Source organism: Odontesthes bonariensis, chromosome 14 (genome assembly GCF_027942865.1).
Source record: "Odontesthes bonariensis isolate fOdoBon6 chromosome 14, fOdoBon6.hap1, whole genome shotgun sequence".
NCBI classification, from domain to species: domain Eukaryota; kingdom Metazoa; phylum Chordata; class Actinopteri; order Atheriniformes; family Atherinopsidae; genus Odontesthes; species Odontesthes bonariensis.
The window spans coordinates 2,713,730-2,728,791 of NC_134519.1; the positions used below are offsets into that span (position 1 = coordinate 2,713,730).

A 15,062-nucleotide genomic window follows, 5' to 3' on the forward strand; every position below is an offset into this window, starting at 1 on the left:
GGTGGGTAGTAACCAGTTACATTTACTTGAGTAAGTTTTTGAAAACATTATACTTCTAAGAGTAGTTTTAAATCTCTATACTTTTTACTTTTCCTTGAGTAGATGTGTGCAGCAGAAACTGTCCTCTTACTCCGCTACATTAGGCTACAATGAGCTGGCTACTTTTCTTCTTACCTCTTTGGTATTCTACGCCTCATTATTTTTATCCCCCCGCGTACGCCTCATTTTAATGTTTTATTCTGACAGAGAGAGAGACTTCCGCCAAAGGCTCTACCACCTGACTGTGTTCCACCAATCAGACGCAGCCGTGCAGTCTGCTCACGTGACCGTACTCGATCTCAGCGGCGGGACGGGTTAGCTTTAGCATTAGCAGTCGTAGCAAACAAACAAAGAAACAGATGAAAAATGTCAGAACCAACGGTGGGAAATGAAGACGCAGACGAGGCCTCATACTGAAAGCATGTTTACCTTACAAAGAGTGAGAAACAGCAGCTACATTATGTGTCTTCTGTGTCAACCAAAACAAACGCACATTTCAGCAGAAACTCAACATCTAACTTGAGGAAACATGTAGCGGTAAGTTTCCTAAACTCGTTTTCCCCCATGGATAGGTGAATGTTTGTTTTTTAGGTTACATATGGGTTACAGATGTTTTAAACATTTCCTAAGTCTCTTTTATTCTTTATTGAAGTTCTTGAATTTACCTGGATTATTTTAATTTAAGCTATTTTGTAATTAATTAATTCATTTTAATTTATTTCATCAATTGGATGAACTCTAATTTGCCTAAAGATGATTATTTAGTATTTTTGTCTGTCTGATTGAATGCTTGTGTTAACAAATAAATCAGACGTTACTCAACAGTTACTCAGTACTTGAGTAGTTTTTTCACCGAGCACTTTTTTACTCTTTAAGTAATTATTTGGAAGAATACTTTTTACTTTTACTTGAGTACAGTTTTTGGCTGCTTTACCCACCTCTGATAATACTTTATCAATCCCTGAAGGGAAATTATAGATAACAAAATAAAAGGTAAAAAAATCAGCTGACAAACATTTAGAAAGTTGAAGCTACCTTATCGAGGTGAAGCCTCAGTTCAGTTTCAGACCAACATGGAAAGTTCTTCTCACAGAAAAATGTGAGCTCAGTTTAACTCGGTTTGCAGCTTTTTAAAACGTACCCACGAATATAAACGACGTGCTTTTCACTCAGTTTTCACTCGTACGCCACATTCAGATCCTTCACTAAAAGGTTTTATTTCTCATCCTTTTCTGGGCCTGTTTGCTCATCACGTGTCACAGGAAATAAAAACGTGCCGTTCGGTCCGGGTAACGTCACCCAAACGTCCGTCTGTCAGCCTCTGAGTCCCAAGTAATTTTTTCTTGGTCAAGTCACCTTATTATTGCAGTTTTACCTGCAGAATCTGATCTTAATAAAGTGAAAAGACAAAGATATAAGTAACTGTCAGTAAACATCATTGGCCAATGTGTCCAACCTGTCCACCCCGTATCATATCAAGCTAACGTTAGCTAACTACCGACTAGGCTAACAGGATAATATTAGCTAATTTGACAAGCACTTACTGGTCAGAATGGATCTTCAGATGGTGAACAAAGTTGGAAGTTGTCGTCTGGCTGTCTGAGATGTTGATGCCGCATGTCTTGCACTGAGCTGTTCGTCTTTTGCCGTCAAAATGGTGATTATGAAAGCCGAAGACAACGACTCTCGGTCCCGCTGACATGTTGATGCATATCTGATGTGAGTTTATTCTCTCCAATAAACACTAAGGTATGCAGAGAGGGCATGGCTGACTGACAGGGTAGGGATCCAATCAGGACCTGCGCTCCTACCGGCTAATCCATGTTATTTTTTAAATTAATTTATTAGTTTTATATTCAAACTGAAAACATGAACCGAATAACACTCAAGTCATTAGGGCTGGGACGATATGCTTTGGTCACGATTCAATTGTATCACGATTCTTGATAATTGCGATTCTACAAGTATTGTGATTCGATATAATCAGTAAATGCAATTTTCTTCCTCCTTAAAAAACAAACAAGTTGAATCATACACTTCTAGAATGAATGTCGTTCCCATAAACGATGCACATCAGTCTGTGTCAGTCTGTCCAGCAGCTGACATTTATTTCAACTCAGACAAAAAGAGCTACTTAACATGTACAACATTTTTTACAGTCACAAAATGAATTGAAATGTCCACACAGCACAAATGTGGGCTAGTTTTAACATAACTTAATGTGATGAATTGATGAAGTTTTTCTGGACACTGATATGACGTAATATAATCAATTTTTTTTTTTTTTTTTTTTAAATCGCGATATGTCCATGAATCGATTTTTTTCCACCTACAAGTCATCGTGTCTCAAGTCAAGTCAAGTGCCGAGTCTTTAACTTCCAAGTCGAGTCTTTTATTTTTTGTCAAGTCAAGAGTTATCAAAACAGCGACTCGAGTCCCCATGTCTGACGTTCGGTGGTCCTGTACAATATGCGTTCAACAGAGTAATACATTTGCATCACAAAATGGTTCTCCAGGAAAAAGTCAGACCTCACAATCTCTTGGCCCTATTTTCTCTCCCTTCGTATCACTGCCTGCTGTGCAGACCGAGCAGCAAACACCGTAACAGGCGCGGCTGTCGGCAGGCGGCAGCAGGCAGTGATACAAAGGGAGAGAAAATAGGACCAAGCGATTGTGAGGTCTGACTTTTTCCTGGAGAACCATTTTGTGATGCAAATGTATTACTCTGTTGAACGCATATTGTTTTGAGAAGCAAAACGCTTTATTTTTTAAACCCCAGCCAACTAGCCGGACTACCTTCATCAGCACCAAAACGAGGCTGGAACTCTGCTCACAGGACGCAGCAGGGGGTAAGAAGATGTTCAGAAATGATGCTGCTGATATGGGATGTTACACAGCTTCATGTCAGAAGAGGCGAACTGTCCCTTTAAGTTCACTCGGATGCGTTTCATAAGCCGACACGAATCCGCCCGTGAAGCTGCTGTAAGCGGAGCTTCTGGTGGCGGGTCGTGTTTGTTTGTGGCCGCAGCTTCACGGTGACGCTTTGCATAGAAAGTCTGCTGACCAACGCTCACTTTACCCGGCTGGGAAACGTACAACACGGACGGATGAGAGGGCGGCTGATGAGTTTCAGAGCAGGCGACAGAACCAGAAGAGCCAGAACACGACTGAAACCTGCACACATACATGAACCACCACCATGAAGGTCCTGAACGGCAGCACAGCTCCGGTCTCTCAGCCTCAGAATAAAGGCTCCACACCAGTTCAACACCGACCACGATGCTCAGGGGAACTGTAAAGCTGCAGATCTGAGATCTCAGCAGCTTTTTAATCACCCAGCAGGACTTCAGTGGACTTTTACATTTACCTCCATCAGTCTGAAAATCTACAGATAAATCATTTATAAAGGATTCAACGAGTTTTTCATTTTAAAAATGACATTTTTCAGCTTCTATTGCAGCTGTATTTTGCATTTTTCAGTTATTTATTTGTGGGACTTGAGTTTTCTAACACTTCATATAGTCATGAGTCTGGGATGAGGCTTTTATAAAGGCGAGAATGGATCACTATTGGCCAGGATTTGGATCAGAAAACAAGATTTCAGCCTTAAGACGAACACTGTTGGTTTATTTCATGCGTATGTTTCACTTTATGTGTTATTTTCTTACATTTTGTATGATTATGTTGATTATAACTGCACTCAAACAACCACAATAACTTCTGATTTAGGAGGTTTCTGACGTGGAATTTAAAAGAATTGAATCCTTTGAACCAAGAATCAGCATCTAAATGTGAAATAAATTAGAGAAGAGAATCAAAGATTCAAATTCAGACAGAATATTTGTGTCTATACTAATACATGTGTCTCTGCATGAAATCTGCACGATATCTTTGAACTTATCTGGACTGTTGCTTGTTTTTAAATTCATTTAAATGATTTTATTTGTTTCTCTTTATATTCTTTTATGTATTTTAATGCTTCTGCCACTCCCTGCTGCAATGCTTTTATTTTATGTGAAGCACTTTGAATTGTTTGTACATGAAATGTGCTACAAATAAATTTGATTCAATCTGATAATGTGAAATAAACTTAAATTAGAGAATAGAATCAAAGATTCAAATTCACACTGAATATTTGTACTTTGTAGTTAATTGGTTAGTTTTTCTGTTCAAAAGGCTCAAAAACAGCTGAAAACTGAAGTCTTTGTTCGAGTTAAATTGAAGCTGACGCCACATCACATGAATCCTTTGAACCAAGAATCAGCATCTAAATGTGAAATAAATTAGAGAATAGAATCAAAGATTCAAATTCAGACAGAATATTTGTACTTTGTAGTTAATTTGTTTGTTTTTCTGTTCAAAAGGCTCAAAAACAGCTGAAAACTGAAGTCTTTGTTCGAGTTAAATTGAAGCTGACGCCACATCGCATGACGTCAGCGGTGTGGGCGACGGCGCTCTGAGGACAGGAGGTGGACTGTTCAGAACCGACAACATGGACCAGCATGAATGAAGCACGATGACCCATGACCCCTGAAGGCCTCACCAAAGGTCTCAAGGTGTCGCTGCAGCATGTAAAACGGGAGCTCCAGCCGTTTAGGTTCTGCCGACTTCTTCGGTTTTACTTTGCTCACCTTCAGCGACACCTTGAGGCCGTTGGGCGGACCCGACCCCCGCCCCCGGGCCCAGACCCCGCCCCCTCTGATGGTCCGAAGCACATGAGGACTGGATGGGACATGCGGCGGACGTGGACGACACCGACAGCCCCTCCCACCAACAGCAGGTACTTACTTGTCCATCGCGGCCGGGCGAGAGTTTGGCCTGCGCCAACGTGTGCAGGATTTCGTTTAGGAGGGGGGAGTCCTACGAGGGACGCCGTGCGTTTACAGTCAAGACAAGGAGGAAAGAAAAAGAAAGCATTCAATGCAAACACAGCAGAATCAGGCCGGAGCCGAACCCGGTTCAGCTCCAGAGAGAGTTCAGCAGCTTAGACTCTAAAAAGATTTGACACCATTTTCACTCCAGAAAAAGAGACTCCTGTTTGATACTTTTACTGAAGGTTAAAGCCTGCTGATGGTTTACATCTGTGATCTGTTCAGAGAATATAAAGCCAGCAGAGCTCTTAGATCCAAGGACTCAGGTCAGCTGGTCCAGTCCAGAGTCCAGACTAAACATGGAGAAGCAGCATTTAGCTGTTATGCTGCAAACAAGTGGAACAAACTGCCAGTGGAGATTAAACTTTCACCAAATGGAGACATTTTTAAATCCAGGTTAAAGACATTTCTGTTCTCATGTGTCTATGCATGAAATCTGCACGCTATCTTTGAACTTATCTGGACTGTTGCTGGTTTTTAAATTCATTTAAATTATTTTATTTGTTTCTCTTTATATTCTTTTATGTATTTTAATGCTTCTTCCACTCCCTGCTGCAATGCTTTTATTTTATGTAAAGCACTTTGAACTGTTTGTACATGACGTGCTATATAAATAAATTTGATTTGATTTTGAAGGTCAGACTCATACAACAGCTGCTGATTAAACAGGATGAAACTCAGACATCAGTTCTGCCCTCCTTACTCTGCATGCACATATGGTGGATAACAAGGCTTAAGGGCGTCGTTTGACCACGAGCAGCAGCCATCGAACCAACACTGTCGCAGGCGATGACCCGACGGACTCCTGAGACCAAAATAATATGAATAAAATATCCAAGTGACACCTGCTACCATCAGGTGTAAAATACTGAAGAATAAACACTGAAGGGAGACGTTTTCAATCATTTTAATTAGGGCAACGATAACAATGTTTAATCTAATTAATCACATGATTTCCCTGATTAATCACGATTAATCGCATTTGTACGCAGAATCCAAAAAATGAATCCAAAAGTAGCGTATAGCTTTTAGCATTTAGCTTTATTTTAAATGTGCTGCCATATGAATGAAAGTGCCATAACATTTGTTGTGCAAACACACTTTTAACATCAGCATCTTTCTGTAGTTTTTATGTAGAAGCCTCGCTCCACTGTCTGTTTCCTTGAATGACTTGCTGCTATCAGTTGTGTGTTTTGCCTTTAAGTGATATTTTAGACTGGAACTACTACGCTGAGAAGACAGTTCAACTTGGCAGAGTTTACAGATGACTTTGGTTCTGTCGACTCCGCCGTCTGGAAGAACTTTAACATGAAAATGGCCGAGTAAAAGTTCCGTACCCTTCTCCATGTTTGGTGGATCCGCCGATTACTTTCTTTTCCTGTTCCACAGCAGACAGCAGCAGACTTTTACAAAATAAAAGCCTGTGAGCAACAGACTTTTACAGAATAAAAGCCTGTGAGCAACAGACTTTTACAATAATATAATAAAACAGGGGTGGTCCGTGGCAGTGTCCCATGTACAGAGGGTACAGTCCTCGCTGCAGCTGGCTCCGGTTCGAGTCCCGCATCTGACGGCCTTGTGCTGCATGTTGTTCCCCCTCTCTCTGCCCCCTGCTTCCTGTCTCTCTGAACTTTCCTATCCATTAAAAGGCACAAAAGCCCTCTTTTTTTTGTAATTAAAAAAAAAATAAATAAATAAAAAATGCGTTAATGCGTGATAAAATATTTATCGGCGTGAAATAATGAATGCGTTAACAAGATAATAATGAGTTAGCTTGCCCAGACCTAATTTTAACAGATGTTTGATCAGTAAGAATAGCTGTGATTCATCACTGCGACTCCAAACCTGAGGACAGTGAACGTATGTGGATCCTGAGCTGCTGTTCGTCAGGTTCTGGGAATCAACCAAGTCATCCAACTGTAACCCTCTGACTCAGAATATGCTCCTCCTCAGGCACAGCTCAGGACTCAGGACTGGAGTTTCTGTAGGATAGAAATCACCGCTGAGCTCCAGACGGTGAGACCTGAGGCACATTCTCTGAAAAATCTGAGCTGGAAACAGCTTCAACAAGACGTTTAACAACACTTGAGATCAAGCGTCCTTTCCAGAAATTCATCTTAAGAAACCTGGTAAAGCAGAAAATCAGCAGACACCGTGGTCTGCCTACATTTATCCCCCGACTGTTGACGTGCAGCGGGCTCACGTGCACATAAATACCGTATCTGCAGCAGATTTTACTGAGGCCTCTGCAGATATAACCTCTGATATCTAATCTGAACTGAATTTTAAGAGCCGGTCCAGTTCCCATCCCTATACACCAGCTGTTTATTCTCACGATTCCGCTCTAAACTTCAGCTTAAAAAAAACAAAAACAATCTCATACAAAGACGGAACATAACATTTTGTGGATTAGTTTCCAATTTCTGTCTTATCCCATAAATTGCTGAAAACATGGGATTAGAGAGGAATGAAAGAAGCCTGTTGATCGCTTTGTTTGCCTTCATCGTCTCAGACGGAGCTGCACTTTGTTCGTGTAACCGCTGCTTTCACACATCAGACTCGAGGGTTTGATTACCAACGGTCCGACTTTAACTCAAAGATCAGCTGCTGCCGTCTTCACTTGGTGTCTTTTTTTGGTCACTGCTGCTGAACGGTTAACTGCATTTGTGCGAGGGTATTTCCCATCTTTAATGAACAGCGCATGTTTCCTTGTTTTCATGCTCAGATGTTGTTCTGTTCGCCCTAAAAACTCTGTCCTCACAGAAGATCCCCCACAAATAACACTCTGCTCGCTTGTGGATTGTTGCGAAACAAAATCTTAGCCAACAGAGAGCCAGATGATGTCACTGCCTCCTCGTGGGTGAGTCCCAACAAATGACTACAGCGTACAGACTGGAGCAGACCTCCGGCCGGCATAAGTTTCCCAAACAAATTAAGACCAAGGAAATGGTCACAGATTTTAGGAGGAACGTCTCAGACGCCTCCCGGTTGTAATTAGTGACCAGTTTGTTAAGGTGGTAGAGAACTACAAACACCTTGGTGCCAATTTTAACAATAAGTTTATCTGGTGAGTTGAGCTCATCCGAGCACTTTTCCCGCATATTTTGCAACCTTCATGGAACGGGTTTTATTGTTGTTCTATTGAATCAGTTTTTACTTTTTCTTTCTTCTGCCGGTTTGGTTTTCTGTTAAAAACAAAAACAGACCAGAGTGTTGCAAAGGTGTGCAGCAAAGTTGCAGGAACATCTTTAAACAACTTTCTCAACGAGGCTGGTGCACGGTCTCAGTCCATTTTATCTGAGCCACATCACCCTCTTTGTAACGAGGTTTCCCCTTCAGGCCACAGATCCAGTGCAGGACCAAAGGTCGCCTCATTAACATTCAATGATTATTTATTTTTACATTTCATGATTTTCATCTTGTTTTTACCCTTGCACTTTACCCGCACCTTTTAACAACTTGTATCAGAACCCTTTATATGTTGAATGGTTGTCCGTTACTGCTTAGGGGTGCAACGGATCAAAAAACTCACGGATCGGATCATTTTTCGGATCAGCAAAAAAAAAAAAAAAAATTAAAAAAAATAGACAAGACAAAAAAACATGTTTTGTCTTTTTCTTTATTAACACTTTTAAATTATTAACGTGGCTCGAGCACGTTCAGCATGTGTTTAAAGCCCTTGTTTTGCACAACTGAATATGGCCTCATGTCTGCACCTATAAACACACCGATAGCGTTTGTGATCGCTTTAGCCCGGTCGGATTGTGAAGGAAGGGGCTGCTTAAACACCGCGGTGATGAGCGGTTGTTCACCCGCTTTCGGTTTCACTCCTGTCGGTGAAACACCGGGGTGATGTCGCTCCAAATGCGTGGCCATGCTCGATGTGTTTCCACTGTTGTGTGGCTTTCTTGTGCCACAGTGCCTACACACCGTCACGGTTTTATCCACCAACCTCTTTCCTTCTTCATTAAATTTGACAGGGAAGCCAAAATGCTCCCAAACAGGGGATTTAAATGACGTGGGGCGTTCCTCCGCTCGCCATGACCACGCTGTGTTGCAGGTTAGGGGTTTTCTTTATGTTAGCTATCGCTATGTCAGCTACGTGTTATGTCTGTGTGGTAACCTAGGCGACAGGTTGGCGTGGCAGCGCGAGTATATGGAAACAGACAGAGGCAGCAGTTATCGTTACTGTAGTCACCGAAGTCTAGCCTACTTTTATTTCTCATGCCCACTGTTCTACGCTGAGGACAATAAATCACAAACGAGCCACAGGACTGTTTGCTTATTGAAGAGGGAACTGTTGCAGACTTTTACCCAGAGCCTGGAAAGTAGCTCTGTCCCTGGAACTAGCAGGAATGGTAACGGCTGTGTGAGGACTGAACATGAGCACAATTTTTTTTTTTCATAAATCAATCCGCGGTCATGTGTGTGCCGAACCGAAATAATTGATCCGAACGGATCACGGATCAATGATGATCCGTTGCACCACTATTACTGCTGCCGCACACTAAATTGCCCCCTCAGGAGACAATAAAGATTACCTTGAACCTTTGGTGATGTCATGGGTCGCTGCTTATGTAATATCGCTCCACCTTTTCTTTCATAAGGCACAGCACGAGTAGACGTGGTTATGGTTGAAAAGCAAAGTTTCCCCGGCTGAGTTGATAGCCGTCTGACAGCAAAGGGAGATGCCATGGAAATGAGGGAACCTTAAAATGAGGAACAACAGTTTTGGAAAACTGTGATGGACATTGTTCGTAATTCCCATCTTTCCCTGAACTCCGAGATGAAAACCCTGTCCAAGTATGGCTCTAAAGCAACAGAGATATGGAGTTCTAAATGTGGGCTCTGATCCAGATATATGCTAAGTTCATCATCTAAACACCACACAGACGCCTCCACCCGACCGCTGAGATGCTAAACAAAAGCAGCCTGCATGAATCAGACAGAAAACCAACTGAGATACGATGCATCTTCGTGTGGTTCAAACACACAACACATCCCTGATTTCCTGTTCTTTGTTAGTTTAAACTGTAACTCAGAGGGGTTATCAGACCTCAGGGTGATTAAACGTGTTAAAACAAGTGGAGCTCCTGGTAAGCAGCATGATGGGCTTGAGTTTAACTCTTATCAGCTCCCAGGAACAGGTTTCATTACGCGAAGGAACCTGCAGTGTTTGTCAGAAACTCACACCTTAGTTTGAAATAAAAACCACGATGAGCGATAACATAATGACCACCACCTGAGACAGAGAAGGTCCTAATTATGGCCAGAAAACAGCTCCCAGCAGGCAGGACTGGGACAATGTCAGGATACCAGGATGTCAGCTGTGGGCTCTTTCTTTACCAAATTCAATACAATTATTTTAATCAAATATAATCTTTCAAATAGAGCTTGTAATCTGCATTTTTTTAAAAAAAACCTGCACAAGGTTAAAAAGAGAGTTCTGATTTGACAGGCAACAGGAACCCAACAAGAGCGAAGCATCCATGGACTGTGGATGGCTGGAGGCGAGACTCAGAGATGAATCACCAAGGAGACGATGCTGGAGCCTGATTGATGAGGAATATTGATTTTCAGTCTCCAAAGAATTCAGGCTGTCAGATCAGACAGAGGAGCTGAAACTAAGGACTGACGGGAGTTGTTTTCTAGATTAATTCCATGATTTTTCCCCTCATTATCATTAATTACAGCATTTCTATGTAATATTTCAGGTATTTAGGTTTCACAAAGCCAGAATGTTAATTTCTGTGATCCCTGCACCAAAGAGAAGCAAAGAGATTTGTGCCTGAGGAAAACTCGTAATAAACCCCCGAGGGGAGCCCGACGACCAACCAACGGCCAACCGACCCCTACAGACAAACCGGTTGATATGTCCAGAGTCCTGGAAGGAAGCTTCGAACATTTTTCATTTTATATGTGAACATTGCAAGCTGGAAACGACAAAAACAGAGAAAAGTAAAGAAAAGAAAAAGACAAAAACGTGAAAGAACGTGGTCACAAGCTGCCTCCCGAGCTCACGTTTATCTAAAGTAATCTACGATAGCGGCTCTGAGTGTTGCAGATATTATGGGATGTTACCGCCCCTCCCTAAAGGCTGTTTGCTTCAGGAGGTCATAAATACCGGACACCAAAGCCACGCCCCCAGGAGCACCTGTGGCCCGACGCCCGCCACCTTTGCACCCGTCAGAGGAGGCGTGGAGCACAGCCCCGTCGGGCTGAATCCACACCGACTTCTCCACTCAGACAGATCGAATGAAAGCAGCTCCGGCTCTGTTACGTTTGACAGGTGTGATCTATTTTAAAACTTTCTATTTTTACTGCCAGCAGAGCTGCTCTGTTCCTCCTTACAGGAAACGTTAAATAAAGACGAGCAGCTGAAGCAGAAGTTCTGCTCAGACAGCTGGATTTCACCTTCACACCTGTTGGCGGCGGCTCGGCTCGGGTCTTACCTCTATGCTGGTGCTAAGGCTGGGCAGAGTGTCCGAGGTCACCGTTGTGCTTTGAAGGCTGGAGAAGTCCCACAGGTTGACGGGCGCCATGGGGTCCGCCACCTTGGAGGACTCCGTCCATCTCTGACTGTCCAATAAGGTCACTTCGTAGAATTCCTGGATATCTGTAACAGAGAAAAACACACCGTTAACAAACATTAAAGAGGTCTCGGACCGAGTTCTGGAGCTGGTTCCACCTCAGAACCTTCTCAGAACCACCACAGATCCAGCCAGAATGATCTCCGCTCGATTATATCAAACATGAAACCCAGTTGAAGCCCAGTTTTTATTCTCAACTCTACACTTTTATTTTTAAGGTCCCATGACTTGTTTTTCCATGTTTTCTGTCTGATTTGCAGTGTTAAAATGATGCATTACCACCTTAAATGCCACCCAAACCATAGAAAATAAAAAAAGAATACGCATGTTTTCGTATTTTTCTGATGAAGGAACTTGTTTTATCCAGTAACCTCAAACTCTTGAGAACATTTCACTCACACAGTTTCAGAGACTTACTCTACATATTGTGTCCTGATGAGGATTCAGGAGCCATAAAAGCTTCTTAACTGGTCTAAAGACTACAAAACATCTGGCTTCTGAGCTGAGTGTAACCGTGTTTAATCTGCTTTCAGTCTCGTGTTAAATAACTCACTCACAGATATTTATCGGCTACGGCTCTGATCGGTGTCTGTAAGAAATGAGATCCCCAACATCAGTCTGTTAAAGTGACTGCATTCAGTTAATCACAAATTGGTCTCTTTTCCTTTTCAATAGATCCCACGGCATGTTTTTCCCATGTTTTCAGCTATAAAACCTGAAAACATCTGGCTCCTGAGCAGTGGAAAAGTGTTTAATCTGCATCCTGTCCCGTGCTAAATGACACTCACAGGTATTTATCGGCTACGGCTCTGATCGGTATTGATGTGAACACGACACCCCGGGTGTGAATGTTAATTTAAAGGAAGGAAGCAACAAAAATGAACAAAGTTAGGCCAGTTAGTGGCTGAAGTTAAAGATTTCTGAATCATTAAATCAAACAAAGGTTGAACTGACTGCAAGTAATGAGATCGGAAACATTTAATGTCGGTCTGTTAAAGTGACCGTATTCAGTAAATCACAAATTGGTCTCTTTTTCTTTTCAATAGGTCCCACGGCATGTTTTTTTCCCATGTTTTCAGCTATAAAACCTGAAAACATCTGGCTCCTGAGCAGTGGAAAAGTGTTTAATCTGCATCCCGTCTCGTGTTAAATGACTCACTCACAAGTATTTATCGGCTACGGCTCTGATCGGTGTTGATATGAACACTGTAAGAAATGAGATCCCCAACATCAGTCTGTTAAAGTGACTGCATTCAGTTATGGTTTCCCATTTTTTCTGCTTTATCTTTAGACTCAAAGTGATGTATTACCACTAGGGCTTAATTATTTAACGCCGATAAATATTTAATTGTGCATTAACGTAAAACAAAGTAAACAAGTAAACAAAGTAAAAGACAACATTAGTTGTTGTAATCATTAAGGAAATAGCATTCTTAGCATTGTCGCTGGTACCAATAAATAATCAAAGTAATACTGGCCACTTTAGCTGCTTCTCAACCAGCGGCAGAGTCATTCCCCAGAGGCAATCTGCAGGGTCAGAACTAGGATTCTTTAACTTCCACTTCTCCTCTGCATCACATTCACACAGTTACAGCAAACACCACCAAGCATGGAGTAATAAAATAAAAATAAACTAGCAGGTAACATCACCGCTACAGGTGTGAAGCTCACGGAGCTAACCGGCGCTACTTCCTGTTTCACTTGTTTCAACATAAAAGCACGTATTTCAAAATAAATAAAAATGAAAAAAACCTCCTGCATTTACTGCCAAGTTGAATTGTCTTCTCAGCGTAGTAGTTCCAGTCTAAAATATCACTTAAAGGCAAAACACACAACTGATAGCAGCAAGTCATTCAAGGAAACAGACAGTGGAGCGAGGCTTCTACATAAAAACTACAGAAAGATGCTGATGTTAAAAGTGTGTTTGCACAACAAATGTTATGGCACTTTCATTCATATGGCAGCACATTTAAAATAAAGCTAAATGCTAAAAGCTATACACTACTTTTGGATTCATTTTTGGATTCTGCTTAAAAATGCGATTAATCGTGATTAATCAGGGAAATAATGCGATTAATTAGATTAAACATTTTAATCGTTGCCCAGCCCTAGTTACCACCTTAAAAAAGTATATTAATGTCTTAGTGTATTTACGCAGAAGGAACTCGTTTTATTCAGAAATCTTAAAACTTAATCTTAAACTGTATTTATTTTTATTATTATTATTGTTGTATTATTGTTATTTTCTATTTGTTTATTTATTTTAGAGTGTCTGGGCCACATGGGTGGTGGTATGTTTGATGTTTTGTATTAGGGTGATTTGTCTTGTTGTTATCTGTCTATAGTTGAGACAGATATTTGTACATATATCTTGATTCCTGTTATTTTGTTATTAATGGGACATTTGTTGTTTGAATAGGAAAATCAATAAAAACACTTTGATTATTATAACTGATTCCAAACTAACTAAAATATATTCTAACTGCCCAAAGAATACTAAATTGACAGAACTTATGATTTACAAACATAAATGGCCACAACACGACAGTTTTCTGTACAAGAACCAGCACGATTCCGGCGTTGGCGAGAGACTGAAGCTGTAGGTCGATGTGAAACTTTAAATAGTTTGTCTGATTTAACCCTTTGTGCGGTCTTAACATTGTGTTTACTCTCTTTGTCCTACGGGTCAAAAATGACCCGCCCTACCAAAGCCCCAAAATAAAGCAACTTAATTGAATTTTAAATCCAAAATCTATTTTGTATGATGAAACCACCTGTTATTTATCTATTCAACTCAATTCAATACATGTTTTATCATGTATTTTTTCTTACACAATACAAAAAGACAATCAGCAGCTTTCAGGATTACACAAACCAACAGTTTGGACCAACAGTTTTCTTGTTTTCTCAGTTTTCTTTGACATAATAAAGGTTTATTATTATTGCTATTATATAAATGTGAAGTAATTACTTCTGAATTAATTATATTGAAAGGGAAAAAAACAGGGAACTTTTTTCTGGAGTTTAAAGGAGAAGTTCACTATTTAAGACCTTGAGTCCCAGTTCCAGCTTGTTTATCAAGAATTAGAAATGAGGAGACCATTTTCACAACAATAGCTCATTTCTATCCATTTTGGCTGTTTTGGCTGGTCCATCCTGCTGCTACAGACAGGCTTCCATTGGGCACTCTGTTCAATGTCCTTAAAACAATACTAATGTTAATTTTAAAGAAAAGGTCAACTCACCGGGTGGTTCGTGGATGTTCCTGTGTGTCCCAAAAAAAAATTGCGTTGCGAAATAAAAGTTATTTCTTGCTTTATTTAGCATTTTGTAATCCAATTGTATTCCGTTTGGAAGACTTTTCACTTTCACTGTCAGATCACTGCGCCGGGGCTAGAGCCTCAGACTCACATATAGAGCGGATGTTTACGTGCGTCGTGATTTAGCATGAAAAATAGTTCCTGAACAGCAAAGAACACGGATTACACGGATGGAAAACCATAAAATGCGCCAACATTTTTTTTTTTTAATACCACGAACCACCCGGTGAGTTGACCTTTTC

At 41.0% G+C, this 15,062-nt stretch overlaps 1 protein-coding gene across 13 annotated transcripts in view; it reads right to left on the reverse strand.

Annotated features, from left to right (window-relative positions):
• The window catches only part of dlg1b (discs large MAGUK scaffold protein 1b), a 134,459-nt gene that overhangs the window by 89,858 nt on the left and 29,539 nt on the right, over positions 1-15,062 (reverse strand). For 8 of the 13 annotated variants that reach the window (XM_075482515.1, XM_075482513.1, XM_075482518.1 and 5 more), the window contains exons 3-4: positions 11,363-11,526; positions 4,828-4,899 (exon numbers count right to left, since the gene is read on the reverse strand). In XM_075482515.1, coding sequence (XP_075338630.1) covers positions 4,828-4,899; positions 11,363-11,526 — 236 coding nt within the window. The remainder of the gene's footprint in view (positions 1-4,827; positions 4,900-11,362; positions 11,527-15,062) is intronic. The other 5 variants (XM_075482520.1, XM_075482530.1, XM_075482527.1 and 2 more) reach the window with 1 other exon arrangement.